General features: G+C 41.5%; 1 protein-coding gene across 10 annotated transcripts in view; it reads left to right on the top strand.

The window, feature by feature from the left end:
• The window catches only part of LOC113031822 (focal adhesion kinase 1), a 63,765-nt gene that overhangs the window by 33,870 nt on the left and 7,195 nt on the right, over window positions 1–22,700 (top strand). For 5 of the 10 annotated variants that reach the window (XM_080307785.1, XM_080307784.1, XM_080307782.1 and 2 more), the window contains 14 exons: window positions 906–1,003; window positions 1,310–1,394; window positions 1,504–1,604; window positions 1,948–2,063; window positions 2,282–2,382; window positions 2,497–2,586; window positions 2,726–2,930; window positions 10,443–10,554; window positions 11,859–12,767; window positions 16,266–16,343; window positions 16,478–16,666; window positions 17,694–17,819; window positions 20,570–20,632; window positions 22,057–22,096. In XM_080307785.1, coding sequence (XP_080163911.1) covers window positions 906–1,003; window positions 1,310–1,394; window positions 1,504–1,604; window positions 1,948–2,063; window positions 2,282–2,382; window positions 2,497–2,586; window positions 2,726–2,930; window positions 10,443–10,554; window positions 11,859–12,767; window positions 16,266–16,343; window positions 16,478–16,666; window positions 17,694–17,819; window positions 20,570–20,632; window positions 22,057–22,096 — 2,313 coding nt within the window. The remainder of the gene's footprint in view (window positions 1–905; window positions 1,004–1,309; window positions 1,395–1,503; window positions 1,605–1,947; window positions 2,064–2,281; window positions 2,383–2,496; window positions 2,587–2,725; window positions 2,931–10,442; window positions 10,555–11,858; window positions 12,768–16,265; window positions 16,344–16,477; window positions 16,667–17,693; window positions 17,820–20,569; window positions 20,633–22,056; window positions 22,097–22,700) is intronic. The other 5 variants (XM_026184275.2, XM_080307788.1, XM_026184273.2 and 2 more) reach the window with 2 other exon arrangements.

The raw sequence follows: 22,700 nt of genomic DNA, 5'->3' as shown, positions 1-22,700 counted from the left end.
TTTTGAAAGCGTCAGCCACACGGGTGACATTTAGAGGCAGAGAACAGAGCAAAAGCAATAATTAGGGTTCCCTTTTTCATGCAGCCTGTTTCCACATTGAGGTCATCGCTGCTACGTTTTACTGCCCAGAAACTTTTGTCTCTAAAAGTCGCCCATGTGCTTGAACAGCCATGATTGTCATAAAAGTGCAGAGAATACAGTAAAGTGACCTTTATGGCTTCACGTGTGCTTTATTCATAAGCTTATTACATGGACAAAGTCAGGTCAGCAGTGTCATGAGCAAACGTCAGCTTTCAACAGCCTGCATCTCACAGACCAACCTAAAACAAAAGATTAAAAAAACTCATTTTTACCAACCACTTTGGACAGAAAACACAAAGAATATTGAGCTGCTACAGTTCCAGTGATCTGCGTCCCGAGCAAAAGCAACAGGTTTTCTGTTGGCCTGTGAGCCTTTTGAGAGTTTTCACCATATACCACCTGACTTTATCCATATTACATTTGAATCAACATAGAAATTCATGCTCATTGTAATTGGCTCCTGTTTGTCTGTGTTACATGGCATGTCTGGCTGTGGTTTGCTGATGCTCTTGTTGCATGCTGTTGATGGTGAGCTTGTTTATAAATTCAAGCTTGTCAGAGTAGGTCAGATTTTTGAAATATTGCATCTGACAGAATTCAATTTATTTCCATGGTGCGGTCTGAAACTAACCTCAAACATGCGTATTTAAGCTGTTTAACCTACAGATTGTTTAGACAGGCTGTAAAAATACTATAAAGTGCTCTGACAAGCTTGGTTAATGCAAGCCCAGTGTGTGGACATTAATCTGTGTATGTTTTGATCTGAAGGCTTACTCTGTTCATTTTCATCTGTGTGTGTGTTCGTGTTTATTTTGTGCATCCAGCGCGGGACTATGAGATTCAGCGGGATCGTATCGAGTTGGGACGCTGCATAGGCGAGGGTCAGTTCGGAGACGTCCACCAAGGAATTTACATCAGCCCGGTACGTTTGTTGTCTTTGCTCTCTGGCGCTCTCTCTGCACACTCACTTTCAAGAGAGGCTAAACTGATTCAGTCATATCACAGTAACGACACATAGCACAGTCAAAGCATTTGTACCAGAGAAGCATAAAGGGATGGTCTTGTAGAACAAATTCAATAGGTAACAGTATTTATTTTAAAGGCCCTTTAGTGAAAACTGCAAACTGTTTAGAGTTTGATTGTGACTTCTGTGGAGCAGACAGTGAATATGCTGCGTGTTGGTGTTGAAATGATGCTGATTTTGCTTGTTTGGATGCGTTTCCTGCAGGAGAACCCAGCTCTGTCTGTGGCAGTGAAGACGTGCAAAAACTCAACATCAGACAGTGTCAGGGAAAAATTTCTCCAAGAAGCACGTAAGATGCTGACCTCATAGCAGTAAAATCATAGTACCCTCTAAATAGTTTTTAAAAAAGGTTTCTTTTTGGGGAATTGTTTGACTCCTCCCTCTTGTGTTTCTTACAGTGACCATGCGTCAGTTTGATCATCCTCACATAGTGAAGCTGATGGGAGTCATCACTGAGAATCCAGTCTGGATCATCATGGAGCTCTGTACATTTGGAGAGGTATGACACTAATAAGAATATGTATAAGTTGCATCTGTGTAAAGCACAGTTACATCCCTGTGCATGTGGTATGTGAGCCCTGCTGTTTTCTATATTTGTTTAAAAACTGGAAACTATAAATTAGATCAGAGTTTTTGAGACGTGACCTGTAACCCTGTTGTGTGTTTGTTTAAGAACAGATCAGATGATAAACACTTTTCTGTCAGTTATTTCCTCACATTCCCCAGGGTTAAATATTATGGGTGTTATACATTAACTCATGTATATGCTTTCTGGTTTGTTTTCTCATTGTGTTTCGTTTCAGCTTTATTTATATAGTATCTCCCTGTGTTTTTCTACACAGCTTCGGTCGTTTCTTCAGGTGAGGAAATACAGTCTGGATCTGGCTACTCTCATCTTGTACTCTTACCAGCTCAGCACAGCATTGGCGTATCTAGAGAGCAAACGATTTGTACACAGGTAGGAAAGAGCCATACAGAAATAATATAGCAAAATATTCATAATTACTAAATAAATATAATTCCAGTAGGTGGCGTTGTCACCTACTGGACTGAAACACTGTTGTTCTGTCAAAAAAGAAAACGCATGTTAGATATGAATGCGACCACTGAATTTGAATAGAAAAAATTATATCAGTGAGTTTTTCTCTTCCTCTAATTCCTTTTTGACGTCTCCAGAGACATCGCAGCGCGGAACGTGCTGGTATCAACGGTCGACTGTGTGAAGCTGGGAGACTTCGGGCTGTCGCGATACATGGAGGATAGCTCTTATTATAAAGGTATGTAAAAAAGCATCGCCACCTTTGTCTTACTTTCTTTGTGATCCGGCAGAGAGAAGCTCCATTATTATTCACAGCAGACCTGACACAGTTTTCTTCATTTCTGTTTTTCAGCATCTAAAGGTAAATTGCCTATTAAATGGATGGCTCCAGAATCCATCAACTTCAGAAGATTTACTACAGCCAGTGATGTCTGGATGTTTGGTATGTTTTAAGTCTGTGCTGCTTCAGTTTTGTCCCGCTCCAGTCTGCTTCTGTTTTACCCTTGCTTTGTGTCTTTGCTTTACGACCCCTGTAGGCTGTAGCTGTCTCATTCTCACTCACGTTATTTGTCTTTCTTTAGGTGTCTGCATGTGGGAGATTCTGATGTATGGCATCAAGCCTTTCCAGGGTGTGAAGAACAACGATGTCATAGGCAGGATAGAGAATGGCGAGCGACTGGCTATGCCCCCTCAGTGTCCTCCTACTCTCTACAGCTTGATGACAAAGTGTTGGTCGTACGATCCCAGCAAGAGGCCACGCTTTAATGAACTTAAAACACAGCTGAGGTCAGTGGCGTGTGATCTGAGAGACTGTGTGTGACTGTGTGTGAGGCACTTTGAGTGTGGATTTTCTGCAAATAGATTTTTTTTGTTTGAATGCTTGAATGAACTATGCTGCAGGAACCTTAAACCATCATTACTTTATAGACACGTCTCAATTAAACCCTAAAGAAATGAGTGAAACAGTCATGAAGACAATGACATAGTCAGTTAAACTTCAGAGATCGAGATAACAAAAACAAAACGGTCTGTGGCCATTCAGGTTACAGGTAGTCCGGCTCTAGCGACATGGCACATCCATATGTGTCATTCTGAGAAGGTTTGTCTCTGAGCACAGTCTCAAATCTAGAGCAGATACCAGGAGGGAGGTTGTTACAGGACCGTCAGCAGCAGGACCAGTATCTGCTCCTTTATGCATGGAGGAACAGGAGGAGCAGAACCTTACAATGACCTTGAGCAGGCTAATCCTAAACAGACCATCTGAATCAGAATGAAAGGATTGGACTCCGTTATGGTATCATGAGGGCTCAATGTCCTTTAGCAGGACCTGTGCTCAGAGCCCAACAGCATGCAGGTTTACCACTGGCACCACTTCTGACAGATGTAAATAAGTCTGAAGATGGCGTGGTGTTATGCTGATAACATGTTATATTCCATTTGTTAAAAAGTCACAAAAGGTGTCGGGTTAAAAAAAAAACAAATGGAGATGTGGAGTCAGAATTCTTAAATTAAAAGGTTTTATTAATATTTTTGTTCCTAATTAAACTGAAAGAAACAGACAAGTTGCTGTCACCTTTAAAAAAAGGTTAAAACAAACAAACAAACCCAGGAATTGGTCAATAATCAGAAAAGTCAAAAAGGTTAAATCACCGAAACACACACATTTGCCCACAGAGCAGGAGTAAGCAGCCACCACACACAGCTCACTAGCTGCGAAACGAAAATGCTCTGCGGCTCTACAGATCCCCTTTTTCTAGCCTTAAATACTCTTACTAGAGTAGTACTTATTAGAGTAGACTCAGCTGTACAAAAAGGGTGGCACCTACAGCACGTGAGCTGGCAGGACGCATGTATATAGGGTCAGAATCCAAAGAAGCACAAATATTTGTATTTCAGATCCGTCAGTATTTTTTACCCAACTTCATGTGTACCATCCACGTCCTTTTTAGTAAGCTTTGGTTTAAATGATATTGGTGAAGAAAGCTGAAGAATGACTGCAGTGGCACATTTATTTTACTTAGTTGTTACATTATCGTATTAGAAAGAGAACCTTTATGTACATTTAAATTGCCAATTGCCATCTGGATTTATAAAAAATAACAATAGGTAATCTGAATACATTGAAACGGTAAAAGTACTTTTATGTCATTTATAGGTGAAAATGTGTTGTGAAATCCAGTGGATGTTTTTCTGTTCTACTTTCTGCAAATTGATACCACAGGTGTATCTATTAAAATTTTTAGAAACGTTTAAAACTCAGTGACCTCAAGATCAGAGGTCAAGTTTTCTGAGAATCTATTGAATGCTATAACTCAAGACGCACCTTTGATTACCATAGCTGCACCTTCTAGGAGGCTGAGGACCACCACTGGGGCCGTCAGTATTTTTACACTTGCTTGACAGCAGGTGTCACTCTCAGTCTGTTGTAATCACGGCAGTGTCACTAGCAGTGGGACAAACGAGGAAACGCTGTAGATGCACTTTTGAAAGTCTGAAACATACTGTGGTCTTGTAGTTTTCTGTTTTTCTTGATGACTTAACATCAGACCAAAATGAAATATTAACCACAGACAGTCTGACTTGTGAAAATGTCTGTGGGTGCCAAGAAAGATTCTTTGTTCATTCAAGCTTAGGTATTTCTTTTCTGGCTTGTTTAAACAAGTTTGTAGGTCTCGTAGACTAGTTTTATAGGTAACATTTGTATTCCAGCACACACTCACTGGCATTTCATTAGGTATGCTGTACTGCTGGTTTGGCTTCAAAACTGTCTTGATCTTGATCAACATGGGCAACAATTTCTCAATTGGTACCAAGGGGGCTCAAAGTGTGCCAAGAAAACTTCCCCACACTATTACATCATTACATCACAGTCAGCCTGAATCACAATACTTTATAAATCCCAGAGACAGTAATGACATATTACAATCTGTTACAAAGTAATAAAATATAATGAAATGGCTCTAATATGTGCAAATAACTTCCAGTACATTGCACAAAGTTGAATATATATAGTTGACAGTGAGTTGCCTCTATAGATACAAGGAGGGATCCATGATTTCATGTTGTTTACGGCAGATTCTGATCCTGCCATCCAAATGTTGGCAGAAGTCAAGATTCATCAGACCAGGTGACATTTTTCAATCTTCTATTGTCCGATTTTGGTGAGCCTGTGTGAATTGCTAACATAAGTCCCAGTCTGGTCTTCTGCTGCTGTAGCCCATCAACATATTGTGCTTTTGTTGTAACGAGTGCCTATTTGAGTTAGGTTTGCCTTCCTTTCAGCTCAAAGTGTCTGGCAATTCTCCTCTGACCTCTGGCATCAACAAGTCAGTAAAAGATCCTACATATCAACTTTCCTCCTTATTCTGATGCTCAGTTTGATCTTGAGCAGGTCATTTTGACCACCTGTCAGAGTCCCTAAATCCATGGCTCAAAGAGGATGAAACGATCCAGCTGTAAACCCATACAACCAACGGAATGATAATACTGGTGCTGATGAAAGTGAGGGAGCCTCCATGGTCCTCCTTCCCTTTACATATTTTCAGATATCTATTTTTATTTTATTTTATTTTATTTTTTACCAGTGAGAGGATATCCAACTGACAATATTAATAGTCTTTACAGCCTAACTGAGTGCACACAAAAGGGTCCTTTACTGCTCAGGATGTAACACAAACCTGTTCAGGTATGAAGCAGGGTGCACTTTGCATTCTGTTTGGGCTGATGACTTTATGGCTGCCATGGTAACAGAGTTGTGATGTTGACAGAGACAAGTAAGCAACTTCAGTCATGCCTTTCCTTGTTAGATGATACATCACGGCTTCATTACTAGATTTTGCCTGGAGATGGTTTTGCAAGGATAGATCGCATTTTCCGCGAAATCCCGGGCGTGTTGCGATCAGATAAGGCAGTACCAGACATCACTGCTGGTAATTTTAAAATTCCCCGAGTCCGAGCCCCAGACTAGTGTGTCTCTTATTAATGGGAAGGCTCGAATATATTCACCATTTATCATTTATCAAGACATTACAGTTGCACAGTCTCAGGTAGAGGGGTGTGCCTATAATCTGGTCACCATGTCAGCTGTCATCATCTTCAGGTACAGTCAAAGAAAGAGACTGAATTTATAAGCCATCACATGCAGAAAAACAGCCACACAAACAAGTTGAAATTATTTATTTAAGCTACAGTATGTTCATGCTTTACAGCACTTTTTAAGACCTCTTGCTCGGCGTTGTGTAGCAGATCAGGAGCTTTAGTTTAATCTGACTCTTCTATTACCACATATACTATGAATATTTTCTTTCATTGTGCTACACAGTGGGGTTAGGTAGAGGCTAGTAAGGACAATGCTTTACCCACCCGTCATTACTCAACAGTTCATAATCTTTTGGCATGAACAGACCTGCAGTTTTTTGGAAGCGATGTTTCAGCATTGCCCCTTATGGGAAATGAAAGAAATGGATTATGAGATTAGGAAGACTGATATGAAACTTTTATTAGAGTGCAGTCTGAACCTCTAAAATCTATAAAGACGATGCTTGGTATACATATTCATTGAAGTAATATCCTCATTGTTTCTCGTAATCGTGACATTGGTTCTCCAGGTGTCACTTAACAATAGAACATGCTGCAGATAGAGTTCAGGTTAATTTGTCAACATTGTTTCGCCTTTATTTTTGTCCTTTGCATATAGTCTACAGGAAATTAGTCTTTAAGAGAGCTATGAAAGGAGTCTGCAAGCGCTGCTATCAGTTATTTAGTCTAGACAGGCCCTCCTTAGTCATTTCATGAACTCTTCATGACAGCTAAGCTTCCACAACTGACTGAATCCCTCCTGACAAAACATATTGCACTTAGTTTGTGTACCTTATACATTTTAAGTCACATTCTTACTGTGTGAAACATGTGGAGCATGCAGCAGCAGCGGAACAAGATGCCATCATTGTTTCCTTCAGCGTGCACATTCTCTCTCTACCTTAACCTTTTTTTACTCTCTTACACAGAAACAGGAAAATGAGGGCGCATATTTAACTCCTGTGGTTTTATGAGTTTTGCTTAAAACCAGCATGACTCACACCTCACATTCCACCTCCACTTTTCTCAGTGTCAGCTCTCCTGCTTCTCCTGTAATTCTGCTTCTGTTAGGCTCCCTTTACCACCTTTTCCAGCACACCCCCCCCCCCCCCCCCCCTTGACTTATGCTTTTTTTTTTTACCATCTCCTCCTTTTGGCTCAGAGCAAGTTGGAGGCCTTCACGTCGCAGAAATCCGCTCGTTACTTTGACACATGCTTCCATATGTTTGCGGTTGTATGTTTTAACAGGGTGAGAACATAGTGTGGAAAAGTGCATGTGCAGTGTGGCTGCTAAGCGGGCAAAATTAAGTGCATTTATTCAAATTGGGATGGCTGAGAGCGAAGGAGCCCTCGGTGGGCCTCAGCCAGTGTCTTGGTTACCAAGTCAATATTGACCATGTTCGACGTGGTCACTGGCTATTAATAGGAGAAAGTGGAGCCATATAAGGTTATACGATTTGGTTTACTTTCAGTCTGGCTGGCTTTTATATCATAATATCAATTATAGGTCCCTGCTGCCAAATATGCAACTCTCAGCTACTACTAGTGTGTGTGTGTGTGTGTGTCTGTGTGTGTGCGTGCGCGTGTGTGTGTGTGTTTACACAGTGTGCAGCTGCCATGAGCCACAGCTTACCAAAGAACAGAGGGAGAGAGAGAGAGAGTGAGGGAGAGAGAAGACAGATAGAATTAAAGAAGAATGGAAAAAGCCGAGCAGAGTTACTGCAACGCTGCACTCCTCATGGTCAAAGCTAGCCTACGAAGATCAGATCGCGTTATCCCAGCAGCGAAACGTATCTGAGCTGCAACAGAGCAGGTTTATGCAATCCCATATGAAGAAGTAGGCATTGTGATTCTAGTGATGCTAATATCCTCTGCAGTTCACGGTGACCTTCAGTAAAGTATTAGTGCTGACTGCTGTCGGGCCATCACCCATCTAGTGGCTGCTTTAATTCTTCCTAGGTGCTCGGGCGGATGTGGACACTTTTTTTTTTCCCTAAGGTAGAGTATTGTCTGATCTCTTTGCACTTCTATCTCATTTGACTTTTCTAAGTGTTGTGATGTCAGGCTTTGAAGAACTCTTTTCATTTAGCATATAATCAGCTATTAGAGGAGCTTGTATTAGTATCCCTTTGACCAGAGTTGTTCTTCTGGCGTTCCTCTTTGATGCTCTTTGACATTTTTGTCTTCAGAGTTTCAGTCTGAAGGCTTATTGCCAGTATTTTGTTTTTTAGAGAACTTGGCTCGTTCACAAAAGCATAAATATGCTGTGATAGCAGTGACTCCTTTTTGATGGAGGATTTAAATATGGACTATAGACTTTACTGAGCAAAGTCTCACACTCATCAAGTCATCATGATGCCATATGTATGTTAGTATCCTGATAATCTTCAGTCGTGGTCATACTGGGAGCTCTCAGGTGAGAACTAGAGTATGTGAGATTAAGAGCAATGTGTTGCTCGAAACCCTAAGAATATGTAGTCCGCAGGGCCTGCGTAAATAAACTGAGGAGGCCTTGTTATTCCAGGTGGTGCAGTGCAGGTGGGGGTAGGAGACGGTCTGTGTTGATGTTGCCAGGTGTTGATGGTATTGCTGTTGCATGTATGCGATGTCATTTACTGTTCAACTGCTAAGCAAGACTGGCAGATTCATTTGCTGACTGCTTACATTAAAAAAGAAAGCACACACATTAAATATATAATCAGAGAAAGACTGGGAAATCAATCGCGAACAGTTAGGTTGTTTTGTTTAGTTTTAGCAAAGTAATTGTGTGTGTTGTATCTGTATTTGTTCATGCTGGGATTACTACTGTTTATTATTATGAAGTAAAAGGTACTGCTGAAAAACTGGTGCTAAAGGATTTAACTTTATCTGAGGTCTTTAGCTGAGTAAAGTAAGGATTGCCTCTACTGTAAGTTTAGATAATTGTAATTAATAATGGGTTTTAAAGCTCAATAATCAAGCTGCTGACTGTCGGTTCACACAAGTCTATGTTTACGCCGTGTTTGAGTGTGTCAGAGGGATCTCGAGTGTGATGGAAAAGCAGAGCAGACTGGAGACTGACTCGGGCAGGTGCAAGGACACGCAAACAATCGACGAGACAACAGAACAGGAACAGCGTAACGATGCTGCTAGAAATAGCGCCTGCCCTTGTTGAGGCAAGGCGAGCAGAAAGAGCACGTGGCGGTGCGGAGAGGGTGCTGTGCTGGATTGTTCAATAGAAGTTCAGTTTTCTGTTTTGTAAAAAGAGTAAACCATCTGCTCTCCCTCTGGGATTCGGGGCTTGGCTTCATCTAACTGCTGCTTTCCCAGGAAACGGGTCAGTAATTTTATCGCTTAAATTCAATGTGGTATCTTTGGCTACGCTAGACCTAAAAATGTTGGGTTTGGGGCGTGGGATGTTTCTTAAACTGTGAGTGATTCAGTCCATTCTTAAGCAATGCGAGTCAATGATTAAGTGCTTTAGCGAGCTGGCACAGTTGGCCAGCAAAGAACTGACAAAGACTGAAAATTGAGAGACGGTGATGATTTTTATTAGGCAAAAGTTCTAATAAATTCAATTTGTTGCGTTAGAGTAGCTGCCCCATGAGAGCGATTTATGTGGGATAAACTGTGGAGGCATAAAGAAGCAGCAGTAGGGCATTTCATAACAAAATGATATTTGATTTTACTCTCACTTAAGTAGTTTTTGCTTGGAGAGTCTGTACAAACAGAGTGCGAGGAATGCATGACTTTTAGTGGGTACACAGCACAGTGTAATAAAACTAATACTGAGGACAGTGTGTGCCTTTTAAATGGGGCTCACAGCAAGTTTTCATATTTACAGGGGGAGGCAGAAAACCACTTAAGCCAGCAGCGTGCTTGTAAAGAATCGCCAGTGGGGAAAGACCCTAAAAAGTGGGAATTGTGTGTTAGTCTAAGAGCATGCGTTTATATGAGCGGAGATAAAATTTCTACACTGAATGCAAAAGCCTTTTTTCTGCAGCAGTGGGAGTAACTGTTTCATTTACGTGCCTCTGGATGCTGCACGTGGATGGACATCATCATTATTCACAGTTAAATACCAGGGACCTCTGTAACACGGGACTGCATTCTAATAAACAGGCTCAAGTGTTTGTTATCATATTTGTGACAGAGTCACCCCTGCCTATTTACATATGTGCTTATGCATCATTGAGTATGAGTGTATGCAAGTACCCTGCTGTTTGTTTTTCTTTCTTTTAGCACAATATTAGAGGAAGAGAAGGTCCAGCAGAAGGAGAGAAACAGGATGGAGATGAGGAGACAGGTCACTGTTTCGTGGGATTCTGGAGGGTCTGATGAAGCACCACCAAAAGTAAGACACTACCACACCACATGTGTTTGTGTGTCTGTGCGTTTGTGTTCGTACGAGTGCACAGTGGTGTTTTCTGTGCTGTTGACACCCTGATCATTGCAAACACTGAGTGCTTTATAGCCACAATTACAGACTTTTAGTATTCTTTCTTTTGGATTTGTGATAGGTTTGTTTCCAACTTGTTGTATTACCCAAATATCTAAGTGTTAAGCACTGTTAAGTCTAAAGAGGAGAAATCAGCAAGTTTATGTTAACACTTTTCACATGATGACTTGTCAGTTTGCACCCTTGTGATGCAGTCAGACGAGTCATAGCAGAAGTCAAAACAAAAAGATTTAAGCTCTTTCATACAGACTTTTCAAGGAGTGCCGTGTGTGTCTGTGTGTGTGTGACCACGTCCCTCCTTGTAAAAATGCTAACACTGAAAAGGAAGGAATGGATTAACTTAATATAGTCTTTGATTTTTGATTTTTCTTTCTGCATTCAAATCGCCGTTTGTATTTCAGTGATGCCAGAGTTTCCTATTATGCTTTTTCACTATGATGATTGTGATGACTGTGCAAATGCGTGACCACAACCAAACCCTGTTACACAAGACAAGAGCAAGAAGAGAAAACTTTTTTCTTTCTTCTTTTCCTTTTACTTTGTCATCATCCAATCTGAAAACCAGACTTGTCTCTTATTTTTTCTCACAAATGCACAATTCTTTAACTGTTCTGTTTGCTAATCCATAAACCCAGCCCCCAACTGCTACCATTACTCCTCACAGCTTGTTGCCTCAGCTGCTGGTTGCTTTATCCTCACTTACGGCCTTATGCTACCCTGCTGTTAGCATCTGATTTAACTGCTTCCTTCGACTGCAATGAAAGCCAGATGTCTCGAGCAGAAGTTCATGAGATGGAGATATGTTTTTTTTAAAGGGTTAGGGTCAGGCTAGTTTTGTTTGCCAGTAAACAGCTGGTTCATTGGCAACATAATGAATTGAAGCTGTTGGTTTGGGAATCTTGATGCATGCTCAATCATTCAGGTAAGGGAATCTTAAAAAGTTTATTTTGTTCATCTGGACGTAGTGAAGTGAAGAAGTCAGTTGGATGAGCAATAAAATGTTTCTGAAAACGCTACGTCCAGATGAACACAATCAACTTTTTAGGATTGGTTTGAGTACAATCTGTAAGCTTATTTGCTGCATGACTTAGGATACAGTTGTGTACATCTCTGTCTATGCTTTATCTCTTCCCGGCTGTCACAATGTGACACTTTTATTTCGACATGTCCCTCCTCTACCTTTGTGTTTCTGTTTGCAGCCCAGCCGTCGTCCCTCCCTGCAGCCCACCTTCAGTATGGATTGTGTTTCTGCTCCTTCTCATCTTCACTGCCATCAAAAACAGTGCTTTGCCTCGCAGCTTTCCCTCTGCACTGGGAACCCTCATCCTCACCTTCCCACTTATCCTCTCAACTTATCATCTCTAAAACGTCTGCAGCATTTTTCCTCTTCTCCCAGCCCTCAGCCTGAGTCACCCCCTCAAAACAGCAGTTATTACAGCAGCTCTTTGTCTCCCTGCAACCCAGAGTTAAATAGTGAATTCAAATCTTACTCCTCCCTGTTGGTTCAAGAACAAACTAATGTCTTTTTTCCACTTCACACACATTTGGACAGCCTGTCCAGCAGCAGCTGCCCACGAAAGACAAATCCACCTACTAACAGCCACCTGCTCCCTTCCTCCCATTCAAAGTCAAACAACACCCACTTCCATCCCCGGCATTTCTCTCCTTTCCTTTCACAGTCCAGTCCCAACTTTAACTCTCTGCCCTTCAGCACGTCAGATGTTTGTCCCCACACCCTCCATAGCATCCAGCCCAAGTCAAATTTTGATCTTAAGACCCTGCAGTTGCACAGAAACAGCAGCTCTCATACCCACCGTCAGACTAATCGCAGTACTCCACTCCAACTGCACTCTGACGCCCAGACCTGCCATCCTGCTGTGCAGTCATGTGAGAAGTCCCCGCTCCCCCCTCTTGCCCCACACACAGTAGCATCTGCCTGTAATCTGTCCTCTACCCACCTTCACCCATCCAGCCAAATGCATAACCTCCCCATAACTACCCACGTACCTTTTTCCATCCTCTGCTCTGAAAGACCCAAGTCTACACCATTGAAGGCAGGTGGTGTGCTGCTAAACTACACTAAAGCTTTTCTACTAACAGGAACAAATGTGAGTGCACGTATTTAAAAAAAATAAAAATAAAAACGCTGCAACAGTCCCATTAGTGATGCATGTTGGGTAGCTCAACATAAGTAAATAGTTACTTTTTTTAACATTATTTTATGTGAACATTGATTTTCACAATCTAAATTCCATTTTCAACATAAAGTGGGATGAGAGTTGCAGCATTTTTTAATACTCTCCACTGAGAAATAAAACTCTAATCTTTAGACCATTATCATAATTACTGTGCAGGAGGGAGTTTTTTCCATGGGTTTATGCTAAGACTGCTTGCATGCTTTGTTCTCGCAGGACAGGCCGTTGAAACGTCCTCTGCACTCTGTGATTGAATGCGGCCACATATATTTGTGTTTGCGTCTGTCGGGCATAGTTTTGACGTGTCCTCGGATTAATGCACCCTATTTCTGGCTTGTTCAGGAATGCCTTCAACGAATCCTTAATCCAGTGGGCTAACACTGACTAATCGAACAAACATGACACTTCTGTGGAGTGCATGTTAAATCAAAAAACACAAATATCTGATCAGTTTTGGTGAGGTCCAGAGGCAAATGTAACACAGTAACACACTGTGATTAAATACCCTCTAAGCATATGGACCTGCTTATGCATTGTACTATATCACATTCCTTTATTGCATAATATTATTAAATCAGGTTGTCTCACTGAGATCTTTTTCAAGTGAGATCTATGCAGAAAAGATATTCAAAGTTTCTACTAGTGTTTAGATGAACATGTGAAGACCGTAACTATAAATACCAGATGAGGGTAAAAGGCCTGCGTGTGTCACATGTGTACACTCTGTCACCTTGAACCAGGTTATGGGTGGCAGCCAGTAGTAGTAGTAGTACACACAAGCTCTAGGTAATCCTGTTTTCAGGGTAAAAGGTCAGTCTCATGGCAGCACACAAACACCATTCACATATTTTCTGTCCTGAAGTGTATGGCTTCTTGTAAAATAAATATATATGGCTACAATTTCTCTAAAGGTGAGAAATCAGCGAGGAACAAGCTTTCACATTGGCCTGTTTGGCTCTTTGCTGAAAAGTTCAATCCTCACCACAACCAGGATCAGCTCCTGTTATTGGACATGATTATATGTCCTCCTGAGATCGAACTGGGGAACTTTTGTTTATTAGGTAATGTGTGAATCACTACACTGAGAAAAGCTTTAATCACTCCTTTCTTGTGGAGCTTTGCCATGGCGTCACACTTGTAACAATGCATGTCTCTCAAAATTATTGAATTGATTCAAAAATAAATAAATAAAAATTCCACTTACTGTTTTTCCAAACTGTGCTGTGCAGAAATTGTATTTTTAAATGACACACTCTGTTCAAAGGTGTAGTAACTGGATTTCAGAACCTCTGAACCGTACATCAGCAGCATCTCAAACCAAAAAATCTTTCATTTCAACCACATCTATCCCCCTTCTCCTTTTTTGTTTCATTTAGATTAAAGAAAATAAAGAGAAGAGCAGCAAAAATGTTTTCAGGCTATCATACGGAGCTGAGATGAAAAGAGTGCATATAAATTTGGTAAATAGCACGAAAGGCGCACTAGCCGAACACTCCACTAAGAGTGCTCGATCTGTACATTTTTGGAACACAGTTGATTTCAAATCCAGTTTTAATTCAAGGGATTTAACAAAATATTCCTGTAAATGTTTATGACACATATTAGAAATTGTGTCACTGTCCAAATACTTATGGGCCTGACCAAATCTCACCTCAGCACTTTCAGAGGGACAGGCTCACAAACACTAACATGATGAACAGATTTGGATTGTACCATGGTGGTGGCCCAATATGAGCTTTTAACTCTATGTGCTTTATTTGATGCTGCTTGAGTTGAATATCTCATATAAACGCTAAGTGCTGTATCCTGTAAATGCTAAAGGTAGTTTGAAAAATGAAGATAAATTGCTTCTAGGCATATCAAGCACCATTTTACAGAACAAACCAAATCCGCATGCGCCTATTGCAGTTTTGTGTAGTAACAATTACCTCAAACACCAAAAAAAGTTTATGGTGTTTATGAAGGCATTTCCTGCTCATGTACATAAACCTTTTCAATTCAAAGCAACTCTTCGAGCAAGGTCATAGAAACCTCTTAGCTGGTTGCACATGGATGCAATGGTCAGAACCTGCATGAACGTCAGAAGTGCATCAGCTTATTTGTTTCTCAAATGGTCTAAACTCCTGTAACTATTATGTTTTTACATTAGGTGGTGCAGTTAATCCAAAATCCTTTCTTTATTTGGTTATTAATGATGAAATTCAGTTATTCACCCAAAGCTTTGCAGATATTAGCCAATGTTTGGCTTTATTAGCCGGTGTGATTAATTTCCCATCTGTCTGTCCCTGTGTGTTTATCTTCCTATTTTTATCTTGGGTATTCCCAGGGAAACCCCCCTCCCTGTGGATTGACTGCCAAAGGAAAATTAACCTTCCAAGATATAGTTTTGTTCATGTAAACCCTTCCATGTGTGAGCCTGTCCACAAACAGGCTGAACGTTTCCATCGTTTGCCCTGACTGTGTCTGAACATTTGAAGCCAGTTTTTGTCTCGTCTTCAGTGTCTTTGTCTTGTCTGCTTCTCTTTGTCCTTTCTCCCCCTCCCTTTCTGTTTATTTTTCCCATTTTTATTTTCTTTCCTTGTCTCCTTATTATCCCACTTTGCCTTTCTTTGCATTCTGCCTCCCTCTTCATGTGTCGTTGTCTCTCGTCTTGCTGTCGGAGGTGTGGTCCAGAGAAAGCTACTATGAGAGACTGTGGAAGGTAGAGGTTACAACACTGCCGTGCTGGAAACGAGCTCAATGTGTTAGAGAAGTTCAAATCATTAAGAAAAAAATGTGTCCAGAAAACAGTTCATCAACTGTGCATCAACCAGCAGCAGAGGAAACAACACCGTGGGTTCACCAAACACTTCTGTTTTTAGCTGAAACTACAAGTGAGAGGAAGAGTATCCTGTGTTAGAGAGCTGCTGATCTCTACTAAACTTTGCTCCTCTGGCCAACAACACAGAGCAGATGATTGTTCTGCTTATTGGGAATATTTTAAACTCCTTTTGCTTTTATAGTTCATAAGCGTGCTTGAAAGAGAGGTCTTGGTGAACATGTAACTCACCTGCATCACATCTAACATGTGAGCAGCAGATTGTCTCATAGTTGTCTAGCAGTTCTCCATGGGTGTCGTGGTTTGTAGTCGTTCGACTAACAGCTTGCTGTACTTGCAGCCCAGTGGGTGTTCCCTGTTTTGATTGACAGCTAACCCGGCCACACAAACAGCTCCTGGGGGGGTTTGTGTGTTGATTGTCTGAATGAAGTGTCTTCTAACATTTCTTTGGAGAAAATATAATTGTTACAAATATAAAGTGTTATAACTGCACCTTTGCTTTTCCCACCTGTCTTTCTGTATCTCAAAATACCTTTCCTTGATCTTTCTTTCTGTCTTTCTCTTCCTTTTTTTCTCATTTTCCGCCTCTGTAGCCAAGTAGACCTGGCTATCCCAGTCCTCGCTCAAGTGAAGGTTTTTACCCCAGTCCCCAGCATCCTGGACACTATCAGGTATGTAGACGAACTCAACAGCTCTGTCACTGCATGTGTACTTGCTATAATTGCATCAACGTCTTGAGATTTTTCAGAATCAAAACATTAAGGACAACCTTGTGTCTCTGTCCCTGTCTTCACTTCGGTTTCAGATGGCAGGCTATCCAGGCCCTCACACACTCCCCTCTGTGCCTAGCGCCTTGTACCCACCTCAGGCGGCAATGCTGGACACCCACCACGCACACACACACCCCCGCCACCATGTCCACACCCATTCACACGCACAGCTCCTTCCCCAGCCTCACGGACAGGATATGGCGCTGTGGGGCTCTATGATGGAGGTAGGACTCTAATTTCACTCTTATAGACATGCGCGCGCGCGCACACACACACACACACACACACACACACACACACACACACACACACACACACACACACTCACTCACTCACTCACTCACTCACTCACTCACTCACTCACTCACTCACTCACTCACTCACTCACTCTGAAATCAGACTCAGACAACTTTATTAATACACAAAAAGGGAAATTTAGTTGCAAACTCAACTAAGATGTGACGCAGGCACAAATTAGCAAACTATGATGTCAAAAAACAAAAAAACCTATATAATAAACAAATAGAATAACAAGGACATTTGTCCAAAAATCAACAGTCATAGAAAAATTCATCTAATTATCCCCTTGAGAGTTCAGTGATCTCATAGCTGAGGGAAAGAAGCATTTTAAGCTGTGATGTGAGTTTTGTGCTGTTTGTTGGTTGTGGTCACTGGCTGTTACGCTACATGTATACAATAAGTGAAACGCAGTCATGTGACCAGAGGTCATAGAAAGGCATTCAAATTCAGCAACTTCAAGAAAACTCTGCTTTCAGTGTAAAGCGAGTCCCAAAATAAAAAAGCAATTGAAGTGGAAATCACTGAGAGGACAGGATACCATTGATTAACACCTGACAGGCTAATAAATACATTAAAAGGTTACCTAGACAACCTGAAACTCTACTAGTGGCCACGAATCATCTTTTCAAGTGTGACAAACATATTGTTTCTTCTGTGGAGGCAGTTACACACCAGTCACACTGTTGTTGTTTTTTTTAATGGGTTGCAAAAGTTTTCCAGTTTCCACACCAGTTTTTTTTCACAGAAACACCCCCCTGACACCTCAGTTGTTTTTAGTATTTGCGTCCACCACCTCAGTTCAGCCTCTCATCAGTCTGGTGTATATGTGTGTTCATCTCCATGTCTGGCTGTGTGTCCCCGTGCTGGTGTGCATGTCTGTTATGCTATGCTTGACTTTCTGTTGCACGTTTGTGTGTGTGGATGTGTGTGTGTGTGTATGTGTGTGTGTAGGACAGGGCAGTAGACATGCAGCAGTGTGTAGGCCAGCAGTGCCTGTTAATGGAGGAACAGCTGATCATACAACAGCAGCAGATGGAGGAGGATCAGAGGTGGCTGGAGCAGGAGGAAAGGCTGCTGGTAAAGCACACCCATGCACAACTGACACATGCACACTACGGATGCTGTCACAGTGCATTTAATTGAGATTTACTTTGTCTTGCTTCTGTATGGTTGGCTAGATTTAAGCAGCTGTGTGGGGTAAACAAAAATGTCTAAAGACTAGCGCATTTGTGCAGCCCTGAACATGCCTCTTTGCAGCAATAAAGGAAAAGCAGCTACATTTAAGGAAGTTTGACGTGTTCTTGTTGGATTTATTTTGTGCTTTTCTGAGAGGTTGTGTATGGTGCATTGTGTCAGTGCTCACTGTAAGGAAAAGATGTCTTGTTTAGTTGCCGTCTTTTTGCATGCTGTCGTAATTCCGTATTCAGAAAGTGTAATCACTTAGTTTGGACTCATTTTTTAAAAAGTTTATCATTGTGTCAACACACATAAATATACTTAAGCTCTTAAATTATTTGATTTGAAAACACTATTGCACTTAAATGTGTGTTTTTACCGTGGTCCTGAGAGCTCAGTGCATTGCAACTTAAGAAAACACAAGCGAATCAAACCAACAGGAAACCATTCTCGCTAATTTCCTAGCACGTATGCAACACGAAGACAAATAAAATGCTGCAAAGTGAGAAAATGCCACCAGATACTGAAAGGAATTTAATGGAAATGCTCATTAAGAAGTGCAGAAGCGTGTTTGATATTGCCTTGAAGTTACTGAAGTCTCGTAGCTGTGATGGGAAATGAGCTGTATTCGATTTCGCTGTGACGTGGTCACACTCCTGAAAAATCTGACCTGTATATGATTTACAACCACACACAGAAGTGGGAAAAATGAAAATCTGCTACGTGAGAATATTAGATGTCAAATGTGATTTGTGTTGTTCACATTGTAATAAAAAAAAGTTCACTAAGAGTCGCATAAGAGCAAAAGGGGGAAAAACAGAGTTGAAACCCTTTTCTCTGCAGCCTGAATTCAGCCACAGACATTTGAAGTTTGAGGTGAAGGTGTCAGTGGTGTCAAGCTGATTATATTTTTTTTTTAACAGCACTGCAGTTTGAGTTGTCTGCTGCGGCGTCTTTGAGCTAGAAACCTTAAGGCTGCTATTACAGTGACCCTGCTCTGATGTGCTGCAGTCAGTGCTGGTTAGAGAAAGAATCAGTTAGGATGCCTCCAAAAGTCTAGTTCCTATGTGGTTATGAAAATGACTGTCGTCTTCAAAAGAGTTTTACAATGACCTGTTAAACAGTTACTGTGCAGTATTTCATCAACTTACATTCCTCCTTAATACCATGCTGCTGAAGCCTCGGCACTGCAGCAATGTGCAAATGTAGATTAATTACACTTTTTTGCACAGGATATGCATAAGCATCACATAAGTCTCATCAATTGTGTTCATTCATAGCATGTGCTGACATATATGGGTGAAGTGTGTGGACAATAACATCCATGTCTTCACAGTTTAAAAAAAAAAAGTTAATCTATACTTCCTGTGAGTCACTTTCTGGTTTGGAATTTAAAAAGAAGAAAACGTGTCTCCTCTGATTGTTAGTAATGGGTAGCTGGATACCACTCAGTTCTTCTGGTAAGACTCATCCAGACGAAGATGAGTGAGCGCAGGGTTTGACATGACAAGAAGAGGTTGGCAAAGAGGGTTTTTTTTAATGTAGGATGCACTTTTCTGTGAACACAGAATTAAGGAACTGTCTGGGTTTTTTGTTGGAGTTTTTCTTTTTTGCTTAAGACTTTTATAGTGCGTGTTTGTGTGCGTGCATGTAAGAGAGAGTGAGTTTGTAGGCAGGTGTGGCCTGTGCAAATTCCAGGCTAATGATAGGCTTACAGAATCTGACAGCCCAGTCAACAGTCTGTCTTTGACCCACAACCACTAAATGACAACACGCGAGATTACTGAAAAGATGGGGAGGTATAAAGTGTGTGTGTAGGGGTGGGTGGGGGGTGTTTCTTATAGGCTGCCTGGTTTTTATAAGACTGTCACTTGAGCGAGGGACTAGAAAGGGGTGGGAAAGAAAGGGAGGAGAAAGGCAGGAGGTTTTGGGAAAGAAGGGTAGACACGCTCGCATACTGACAGCTTGTTGGCAGCGTGCTTCTTCCCTCCTCCTCTCCTTCCCTCTCTCTGTGCGTCACCGTCAGACATAAGAGTGGTGGAGGCTGGAGTTGAATCTGAAGTCTTCTCTGGATGAAACTTGCAGCACTGACAAGGTTACAGAGAAAACCAGACAGGGGAACATTCAGAGCGTAACAGAGGGTACAGTGCGAGATACTGGAAAGATCCCGAGATAACAGCAGAGACTAAACGCCTCACACGAACGGTTCACACATCAGGCTTCTTTGATGAACTCTGCGGCGATGCTGGTCTTCAAGTCCTGTCTTGGAAAGCTGGTATGAGTGGATATGTGTGTGTCAGAGAGGGCAATGAGTGGGACTTTGTGGTTGTTTTGTGTGTGGTTTTATTTCGGTTTGCATGGCAGCACCAATAGAAAAATTTTTCTTAAGTTAACTTTGTGTGGAGGATCCAAAAAAGCCTTTTGGACACTACACCTTTGTGTATCCTGCGTTCCAGTCTTCATAGGAGGTTTTGTGTTTGGACAGTTGTGCTTTTTTTTTCTGCCACAGCTTCATCATTTATCCATGAAGTCTATCTCTTTTTTTTGTGAAACATTTGGATTATTTGAAAAAATCCCTACTGCAAATCGAAGTATATGTATATGGATTTGGTAAATGGAGATGTAATGTTTGATTGTTTGTGATTGCTTAGAAACCCGACACGAGAAGTTCAAGAGGTAGTCTGGACAGAGAAGACAGTGGACTCCAGCCACCGGTAAGTTCCTTCTTCTTGTTTCTCATTAATTAGTTATACCCATTCACATCAGGACAATAACTCACAAACATTCCTACAGGTGCGAGTTGAACTGTCTCTGTTTCTTTCTTTCTAAACTTTCACTGTCCAAATCTTGTCCAATTTGCTGTCCCCGCCACTTTATGAATGGGAAGTTATTTTCCTGAAGTGTTTGTGTTTTTAACCACGGAGGATGTCTGATGAAGACGAATGTTGACGGACGTCCGTGTTATGGTCAGACTCACTGCTGCGGCGTGTGTTTGTTTTCTTTTCAACTGACTGATTCAGGGACAGGAAGTGACCTGTTGAGGGTAAAGTCAGCAATGTGGGGTCAGCAGTTTCTCACAAACTGAATATTAATGGAAGGGTTTTGCACTCAGTCCCAGAGTGTCCTGGTGGCCGATTTTAGTGATTGTCCATCTGTAAATAAATACTTCAGAGTGTGAGAAGCAACGTTACTGGTAAAGGATGTAAGATCTGGGCACTGCTGGCAGCCCTTTGGTTGCACACAAAACACAGAGTTGCTGAGATATTTGCATCTTGCAACTTCTCCCCTTTCCTCCTGTTGTAATATCTAGTGTGTGTGTGCGTGTGTGTAACTGTATCCCAAAGCTGGAATCTCTGCAGCTGAACGCAGAGTTGCATGTTGATGTTATTTCCCCAATGCCAGCAGAAGTTGTTTCAGCAGTCTGAAGTTGCCATGAGTTAGATATTTCCGTCTCTGTAATTCATCTCACTGCTTGTCCTCCTCCTCCTCCCATTGAATGGTTGTGGTTTGTGGTGGGAAAATCTCCCTCGTTCGTGTGTGTGTGTGTGTGTGTGTGTGTGTGTGTGTGTGTGTGTGTGTGTGTGTGTGTGTGTGTGTGTGTGTGTGTGTGTGCGCCTTGGTGGAGTATTTTTGGGTGTTGGTGGTTGTCAGACCACAACACAATGATGGCACCATGGCTTTTGAGTCCTTCTGTGCTGTTTTCTCACACACACAAAACAACAGGGATGCAGTAAAAATACAATAAATTTAAATATGTAACATTCCTGGCATTTTGTTCTCACAACCATCACATCATGTAAACATGCTGCAGTTTTAAAATGCTAGCTCTAACAAAAGAAACACTTTGACAGGAAGAGGATGACAAAACAAACAGAATATTTTTGTTACCATAAGTTACCCAACGCAGGACCACACAGCACAAAATAACAGGCACAGCTCCTCTGCCGCAAATGACTGTGAGCTAGCTGTGTGCGAGCTGAGGCTCGGTGTCACATGACAAAGTAAATTGGATTCTGTGCTGAGGCCGCTGGTGGTTTAAAGCTGTGAAGTTCTAATTTCCTGCAAAGCTTCTGATTATGTCTGCGTCTGTGCAATCGCTAACCCAGTGCTTTGTTTTGTTGTTTGTTTGTTTGCGCAGACAGGAAACCAGCACATATACCAGCCCGTTGGCAAACCAGGTAATAGATGGGGCCTCAACTCCGCCACAATTACAGGAGGGCAACCACTATTGTTATATGCTGTCTTCTCTTTCTCCCAAGATGTGTAACTTACACATATACCATCACACAGTGTAGCACGCTGTGTATCTCTGAGGTCAGCGTCTGTCTGCAGGGTTTAGTCTGTGGTCACAGTAAGACAGATCCAGCTGTGAACCTGCTGGCCTGCTAGTGAGAACACCAACCTCTGGTTATATGGACTCAAACAGCATGTCATGTTCAGTATGTTCAGTGCTCAGAGCGTTAATATACAGAGAAAACAGAAACATATAGTAGCCAGCTGGGGGATGATTTTCCAGGATGGAATATCGTTTTTGTCCATTTAATGTTTCCTGATTCCTGATAGATACTAATGTAGAGGAAGAGAGACGTTTCATACTTGAAACAGTTTGTGGGAGACTTTATAAATCAATCAAAACTTTATTCATACGACAATTTTAATACCACTTTGCAATAGAATGTTCTTTACAGAACATCATCAAATGCAGAAGAGAAAAAGAGGCTAAAAGGTGTGAAAAGAAGTAGAAAGCATAGATACAATTCAAATAAAAACCAAATCTTACGA

This window comes from Astatotilapia calliptera, chromosome 11 (genome assembly GCF_964374335.1).
Source record: "Astatotilapia calliptera chromosome 11, fAstCal68.1, whole genome shotgun sequence".
NCBI lineage: Eukaryota > Metazoa > Chordata > Actinopteri > Cichliformes > Cichlidae > Astatotilapia > Astatotilapia calliptera.
This window is presented reverse-complemented; position numbering and strand designations above follow the sequence as displayed.